This window comes from Coturnix japonica, linkage group LGE22C19W28_E50C23 (assembly GCF_001577835.2).
Source record: "Coturnix japonica isolate 7356 linkage group LGE22C19W28_E50C23, Coturnix japonica 2.1, whole genome shotgun sequence".
In the NCBI taxonomy this organism is placed as follows: domain Eukaryota; kingdom Metazoa; phylum Chordata; class Aves; order Galliformes; family Phasianidae; genus Coturnix; species Coturnix japonica.
The window spans coordinates 1,087,709-1,095,350 of NC_029544.1; the positions used below are offsets into that span (position 1 = coordinate 1,087,709).

The 7,642-nt window shown below is 63.8% G+C and overlaps 2 protein-coding genes across 5 annotated transcripts in view; one reads left to right on the plus strand and one right to left on the minus strand.

Moving 5' to 3' along the window:
- The first annotated feature begins 2,306 nt into the window (after positions 1 to 2,306).
- Positions 2,307 to 5,726, plus strand: C1QL4 (complement C1q like 4). Its single transcript, XM_015886957.2, has 3 exons — positions 2,307 to 2,380; positions 2,580 to 4,065; positions 5,312 to 5,726. The coding sequence occupies exons 2-3, from the start codon at positions 3,550 to 3,552 to the stop codon at positions 5,489 to 5,491; spliced, it is 696 nt and encodes a 231-aa protein (XP_015742443.1). The 5' UTR covers positions 2,307 to 2,380; positions 2,580 to 3,549; the 3' UTR covers positions 5,492 to 5,726.
- A 319-nt stretch (positions 5,727 to 6,045) lies between these two features.
- LOC107325795 (pH-response regulator protein palI/RIM9-like) overlaps positions 6,046 to 7,642 on the minus strand; it is a 2,208-nt gene continuing 611 nt past the window's right edge. The window contains exons 2-8 of one of the 4 annotated variants that reach the window (XM_015886961.2): positions 7,496 to 7,541; positions 7,183 to 7,407; positions 7,050 to 7,099; positions 6,899 to 6,976; positions 6,746 to 6,820; positions 6,541 to 6,642; positions 6,046 to 6,430 (exon numbers count right to left, since the gene is read on the minus strand). In XM_015886961.2, coding sequence (XP_015742447.1) covers positions 6,278 to 6,430; positions 6,541 to 6,642; positions 6,746 to 6,820; positions 6,899 to 6,976; positions 7,050 to 7,099; positions 7,183 to 7,407; positions 7,496 to 7,541 — 729 coding nt within the window. In that variant the 3' untranslated portion in view covers positions 6,046 to 6,277. Of the gene's footprint in view, positions 6,445 to 6,540; positions 6,643 to 6,745; positions 6,977 to 7,049; positions 7,100 to 7,182; positions 7,408 to 7,495; positions 7,542 to 7,642 lie in introns of all 4 variants that reach the window. The other 3 variants (XM_015886962.2, XM_015886959.2, XM_015886960.2) reach the window with 3 other exon arrangements.

Below are 7,642 nucleotides of genomic sequence, written 5' to 3' on the forward strand. Positions count from 1 at the left end.
GTGATGGCACAGGGATAGGGACAGGGACACGGTGTGCTGGGTGCTGGGATGGGGCACCGAGCCCTGTGGACCATGCACAATGTATGGGCACCGTGTGTTGTGAATCAGGGGCATGGAGGGCAACACACAGTGCATCACAGACCCTGCACTGGGCATGAGGCTCTGGGCACGCTGGGCTATAGGGACCAAGATGTGACCCTGCCTTTGGAGGCAGATGGTGACCGTGCTTTGGTGCCCGCCAGACGGCCCCCCCTCCCATTGCCGGCCCTGCTTGCGGCCCTGGGGCTGCGGATCATGCATTTATTCATGCTCTGCTCCCCAGCTCCGCTGCCAGCCCTGAGCTGGTGGCAGGGCTCGGCGCCCCGCAGCGTCCCCGTAGCTGCTGCAGGACACGTCCATCACCGCCGGCCCCACGTAGCCCCAAGGAGTGTCATCCCCACTTCTCATGGCGTGGGGACCCACAGCCATTACATCCCCATCCGCCGTGACCAAGTGGGGCACCTCCACCACCAGTGCCACTGTGTGGGGCTGATCTGCCCCTATAGCCACAAGCAGGATCCATCTCCGAGCCCCCATCCCCCCCATCTCCCCCCCAGCCCCGCTGCTCTCTCCGGGGTTGACCTTTCCCTCCGTGCTGCCGCTATTTTTACCGGCACTGTTTGCTCTGTTCTCCCTCTCTTCTCTCTCTGTGCTGGTTCTGCAGCTGCCCCTGGGTACAGCACCACCAATGGGACCCCAATGGGATGGGAGCTCTGGGAGCAGCTGGGACCCTTCACGTCCCCACGAACGGGACCTTTGCACTGAGCTCCCTTTCCCCGTATGCCCCCGGCTCTTGCTAATTAGCGCTCAGGCTTCCCCTCGCGGCCTCCCTAATTAATTCGCTGTTGCTGCTCATTAAGATCAACCAACATTAGGGCTGTGACGGCGGTGGGACTCGGATGTCCCCATCCCCAAGGGACAGTTCGGGCAGCATCGATCGCTCCCGGACCCCAACCCCGCTGCAGGAGCTGCTCCCACTGCTGTAATTTGTTGCACAAACAGCGCCGGGCGGTTCAGGATTGCATTGATCCTCCAGCATAAAGGGCCCATAAATCCGTCGTGGAGCCCGGCTGATGGATCGGCGCCCTTTGGAGGGAGCTGGCCCAGCCTGCAAATTTAACGACTATCCGGATAAATTACTCAGGAAGGAGCATCTCCCACTGCCCGTGTGCCAACGTGCATCTGCACACACGTGTGCACACACACACCATGCATGCACAGATGCAAATGCATGCATGCACAGGCACACACGGTGCTTGTGCTCACATAGCGTGTGCATGCACGCCTGCAGCCCCCCCAGTTTGCATCCCTGCATGCACACATGGGCATGAGGACATGCATGGGCCCTGCAGGTCCCAAAGAGCTCCTATTTCAGGTTGTTTTAACCCCCCCCAAGTTGCAGCATTGAGGCCATGAGGGGCAGCCCTGCACCCCAAGGGTGGAGGGTGAGATTTGGCTGTGCACAAAGCAGGGGAAGCTGTCAAGGTTTGAAAAGAGCAGCCATAAATCTGCTCCCCATGGGGCTGAGGGCTGCATCCCCACCCCAGAGCTGAGGAAACTCCAGCCCTGGGGTGCTGCTGCTCTGCTGGGTCCAATGTGAGTGAGACCCCCCCCCAAAATGAATAGCCCCCAGAAATGGGGAATGCAGGGACCCCAAGTGGGGCTGGAGATGGAGAGCTGTGGGGGGGTCCCGCATGCACACACCCAGCTTGCCCCCACCAAACCCACTGCACCCATTTCATGCACATGGAAATGCACACACACAGCACGAGCCTGGCAAACTCACACCCACGTCTTGCACATCTCTGTGCACGCGTGGATGCAGACGTAGCTCTGTGCACACTCACGCTGCTTGCACACAAAGAGCCCCGTGGGCACACGCATCCTGCGCACTCACCAATGCAGATGGAGCCCTGTGCACACACACACACACATAACCGTGCAAACACACAGCCCTGCACCAGCATCCCCATGCACACATCCCCATGCACACATCCATGTACTGCACACAACCTTGCACACACACACTCATGCACGGACCCAAGTGCACACCATGCTCTGCACACCCATTCTCATGCACTGAGTCCACACACCCGTGCACACCCCGTGAGCACACACCGAGCTTTGCACCCCCTCGCACACCAGCCCCTCCTTGCACACTCACCCCCCCCTCTCCCTGCACCCCCTCCCTCATCCCCCCCCACCCCCCCCTGAGCCCCGCACACCCCCCGCCCGCCCCCGCCCCTGCCGTGCCCGGTGCCGTCGGGCGGAGCGGAGCTGCGGGCTCGGTGCGGTGCGGGCGGCGGACTCGGCACGTGGCTCCCGCAGCCGCGGGCGGCAGGTGGGCACCGACGGGCACCGAGAGGCCCGGGGGGGCAGCCCCGACAGCGCCGCGCAGCCGCCCCAGGAGCTGCCGGCGGTGAGAGCCAGGAGAGCGGGGTCGCCCCCGGGGGCCGCTGCCGGTAACGGGGGCGCCGCTCTCGGGGAACTTGGAGAGAAGTTCCGTCCCGGCTCCATCCCGGCTCCGGTTACATCACCAGCACCAGCACCGGCTCCGGTCCTGCCTGCACCAGCGGCTCCGCCAGCGGCTCCGGTCCTGGTTGCAGCGGGAGCTCCGCTCCCGGCTCCGCTCTCGGCTCCAGCCCCGACTCCGCTCCCGGCTCGGGTCCCAGCTCCGCTCCCGGCACCGGCACCGGCACCGGCACCGGCACCGGCACCGGCACCGGCACCGGCTCTGCGCTCGTCCCCTCCGCCAGCTCCAGTCCCGGCTCCGCCCGCAGCTCCGCTCCCGGCTCCGGTCCCGACATCAATTCCAGCCCCGCTGCTCCGTGCCCGGCCCCATCGCTCCCGGCCCCGGTGCTGTCCCCATCCGTTTGTCCCTATTCCTTCTCTCATCCCTGTCCCATCCCCATCCCTACCCACAACCCCCATCCTGGTCCCTTCGATCCCAGCCCTATTCCTGTCCCCATCCCTGTCCTTGCCGTTAGCTCCAGTGCCAGCCCGACTGCCGTCCTCATCCCCATTCCCGTCCCCCTCCCTATTCCCGGCCCCATCTCTACCCCTCCTGGTGTCCCCAGCTCCGACCTCGTCCCCATCCCCGCTGCCAGCTCCATCCCCACCGCTCTCCCCATCCCTGTCCCCACCACCACTTCCATCCCCATTCCCGTCCCTATCCCTTCTGCTGTCACCATCCTCACCACTATTTCCAACCCCATCCTCACCTCCGTCACCATCCCCATCCCCGACCTCATCCCCGCTGCCGTCCCCATCCTCATCCCCATTCCCACCTCCCTCCCTTCCACCAGCTCCATCCCCACCGCCGTCCTCATCCCGCCCCATCCCCGCTCCCATCCCGTTCCCTGCCGTGCCTTGAGGCTCAGCGGGCGGCCCCCTGCCGTCCACCCCCCCGGCTCCACCATCGCTCCCAAGGGTGACGAGGACCTTCTGGCACTGGCTGCCTCTCGGCTGAGCCGTAGGAAACGCGTGGCCGGGGCGGCCGTCGGCGTGGCCATGGTTCTGGTGCTGCTGGTGGCCATCCCGCTGCTGGTTCACAGCTCCAAGGCGGCCGCGCACTACGAGATGCTGGGCAGCTGCCGCATGGTTTGCGACCCCTACCCCGAGCTGCCTCCCGCCTCCCCCCCTCCCTTCCTACCGGGGGCAAAGGGAGAACCGGGCCGCAAAGGACGCACCGGCGTTCGGGGCCCCCCCGGACCACCGGGACCACGGGGACCGCCGGGTGAACCGGGTCGGCCGGGACCACCGGGACCTCCAGGGCCGGGTCCTGGGGGGTACATCCCCTCCTTCTACAGCCCCAAGATCGCCTTCTATGCGGGGCTGAAGAAACCCCACGAGGGCTACGAGGTGCTCAAGTTCGACGACGTGGTGACCAACCTGGGCAACTACTACGAGCCATCGAGTGGCAAGTTCACCTGCCCGCTCCCCGGCATCTACTTCTTCACCTACCACGTCCTCATGCGAGGCGGAGACGGCACCAGCATGTGGGCTGACCTCATGAAGAACGGGCAGGTACGGGACGGGACCCCCAGCAGCTCCCACCGGGCCCCCGTGTCCCTATTCAGCCCCTTTGCCCTTCGGTTCCCAGCCCTGTCTGGGTCTCCTCCAGCCCTTTTCCCACTGCCTGCTGTCCCCATCCCTTCTCTCCTGTTCCAGTTCCCCCAGTCTGGTTTTCCCGTCGTGTTTCTTCCCATCCTGCTTCTCCAATCCTTCTTTCCCCTCATCCTGGCTCCCCCCAGCTTTCTATCCCAAATTCCTGCCATCCCACTTCATACATTGTTTCCACCATCCGAGCCCTCCATTCTGATTCCCAAGCCCATTCCTTCTTCCCCATCACCCTGCACTCATCCTCACTCCCTCATCCCCATCTCCATCCTATTTCCCCAATCCCATTCCCTCCATCCCCATTCCCCTACACCTACCTCCATCCCCGACCCCATTCCCTCCATTCCACTTCCATCCCCATTCCCACATCTCCCATCTCTGCTCCCCCCATCTCCTATTCCCTTCATCCTCACATACCATCCCTTTCCTCCTTTCCCTTCTCCCCTCTGCAGAGGTTTGGGGGTGGACCAGCAGAGCCCCATAGCTCCACTCATCCCCACCACCCCCATCATATCATCAATCTCCCCTTTATGCCCAGAACTCCCACTTGAGGACCATAGACACACACTGCCCTGCATGGAATAGGGTCTGCCTATTATGGGGGTCTATCTGTGCCCCCCCAAAAGCCCCCTGACCACTGCCAGGAGGGTCTGCCTGTGCCCTCACCCGCTCCCTTTGTTCATAGAGATGCAGCTCAGCCCTTCCTCACCCCAGACATTTTCTGTTTATTATGGGATAAACCAGCATCGATCCGTTGTGCTGGATGCCAGGTCCACCACCCCAATGGGAGCCACCCCCCCAAGGAACCACGGGGTGGGGGGGAGGCCAAGGGTGGCCGTGGATTCCATCACCAGGGCTCTGCAGTCTCCTTCACCCTTGGGGGGGCTGGGGGGGGGTTGTGGGACTCAGGGACACTGAACTGGAGGGACACTGTTTTAGAGGGGGGGTCTCTGGCACTGCCACCTCCTGGCATCACAGCACTGACGCAGGTGGGCAGCACGACCTTGAGCAGCTGGGCTGAGGGGATCTGGGGGCTGGGGGGGGGGCAAAGAGGAGCTCAGCACCCCCCCCCCAAACTGCCCTGGGGGCCACATATGGTGGTTGTGGGGGGGGGTGGGGGTTGGTCCTTGATGGCTGTGCCCCCTCCCCTCAGGTTCGGGCCAGCGCCATCGCGCAGGACGCGGATCAGAACTACGACTACGCCAGCAACAGCGTCATCCTGCACCTGGACGCGGGTGACGAGGTGTGCGTCAAGCTGGATGGGGGCAAAGTGCACGGAGGGAACACCAACAAGTACAGCACCTTCTCGGGCTTCATCATCTACCCGGACTGAGCACTGAGGCTGGGGGGGTTGGGGGGGGGCACCTCCTGAGGCACCATCCCCCCCCTTTCCCCCTCTCCCCACCTTCCAAAGCCCTGAGTTGATGATGCCCATAGGGAAAGCTGTTCTGCACCGACACCTTGCAGCCCCCCTCCCATGCACCCCATCACACATGCACGTGCATGCTCACCACCACGTGTGTGCACCCACTGCACCCCCCCTACACCCACTCACAAGTATAAATCCCCCCTGCATGCCAGCACCCTGTGGGCATTGGGGTCCCCCATTGCTGTGCTGCCCCCTATCCCCCCCCCAGAGCTCCCCCATCCCCAAACCCCGCAGCCATTTGTTGCACTCTATGTACCCCCCAATAAAATATAGAGGGTTGGGAGGTGCAGCTGCTGCCTCAGCCTCAACGTGGGGATGGGGTGGGAGGTTGGAGGGGGGGGACACAGCCCCACCAGCTGATTGAATACGAGCTCTCCCACCTTGCGGGCACTGCTGTCACCGTGTGGCCAACAAGTGGCACTGCCACCAAGCGAGGAGACCCCACACAGCAAAGCAAAGCAAAGCAGAAAATACTTTATTCACACTTTTTTCAGCATCATTCCCCCCCCTTCCCACCCTCCTTGTGCCCAGAACACCCAACACTGCCCTGCATGGAGCGGGCTCTGCCTGATGCTGGGGTCTTTCTGTGCCCCCCACCAGCCCCTTGGCCACCAGCAGGAGGGTCTGCCTGTGCCCTCACCTGCTCCCTTTGCTCACAGAGATGCAGCTCAGCCCCCACGTAGGTCACAGTTACGAGGAGAGACTGTGGGTGTCCAGGGGGTCCTGGGGCTTGGGGTCCACCCCCCACTCAGCCATAAGCCCCCACAGCTCCGTCAGCACCGTGATGGCAGCTGGTCGATCCTGCACCATCTGCTGCAGCTGGCCCAGGAGCTGGGCTGCTCGCTGTGGGACACAAACTGAGCACGGGGATTGCAGTGGGACCCCCCTCCTCACCCCCAGGGTCCCCCCCTCAACCCAAGGATGAGCCCAAGGACCCCCGCAGTCCCCCTCACCTGTGCCTTGCTGGGGCCTGGGGTGCTGCTGGGAAGTGCCACTGTCACCTCAGTGTCCTGCTGGCCTTCATTCCCCTTGAAGAGCTGCACCACCACCTTACCCTGGGGGGGGGGAATGCCCACATTAGAGCCCCCCCAACTCTACCTGAAGGAGGAGGGAGGAATGGGTGTGATGAGGACCAAGTGCCCCACAGCACACACTCACCCAGGATGGGGTCAGCTCGTTGTCATCAGCAGTGTCAGGCTGGAGGGTCACAGCTGGCCGCCAGCGCAGGGGGGTCTCCGAGGGGACAACACCATCAGCACGGATAGAGGGGACAGGTTGGGACCCCTCCCCAGTGCTTAAGCTGCCCCCCACCTGCAGGGCACGTGGCTGGGAGCTGCAAGGGGTGAGGCTTGGTGTGCAGAGGGAGCACTGAGCGGTGGGGGCAGAACGCTGTGGAGTAATAGGGGATGAGGGTGAGGGGGGTCAGAGCTGGTATTCCCACCTCCCCCCCCTCCGTACACACCATGTGCTTGGTGGCAGAGACACGGAGAGTCAAGCCAGCGCTGGAGGAGCCTGCAGAGGGTGGGGAGGGGGGCTCAGCACCAGCACCCCCCCCATAGTGCAGAGTGAGGTGGGTTGGGGGGGGATGGATGTACCTGGGGTGCCATTCTTCTTGGGGACCCTCAGCCCCATGGACGTGTTCTCCTGGGTACGGAGGGGGGCAGGCAGTGTGGTTTGGGTCCCTGCAGTGCTCAGTGGGGAGGGTCCTTTGGCAGAGGGGGGGGCACGGGCGGGCACCCTGCGGGCCAAACAGGGCCCGTGCCCCACAGCCCCCCGCACAGGGGTGGCAATAGGTGACGGGGTGACGGTGACAGTGATGTCTGTGGGGAGACAGATCATGGTGGGGGGGGTAGAACCCAGTTATGGGGTGACACCAGGGGTGTGTGTGTGTGGGGGGGGGGACCTCACCTGCATCCAGCGCTGGGGGTGGGGGCTGCTCTATGTCTGTGTCACTGTGGGGGACAGAGGAGTGAAGACCCCCGGGATAAAAAGCTGAGGGTCCCATACGGTCCTATCCTCCATCCCCCCCCCCAGCTTTCGTTCCCCCCTCCATCC

Bases quoted from the DNA above. Each gene is read 5' to 3' on its own strand.
- C1QL4 (XM_015886957.2), top strand. From the start codon at position 3,550: ATGGTTCTGGTGCTGCTGGTGGCCATCCCGCTGCTGGTTCACAGCTCC. The intron at 4,066-5,311 runs GTACGGGACGGG...CCCTCCCCTCAG, and splicing joins ACCTCATGAAGAACGGGCAG to GTTCGGGCCAGCGCCATCGC.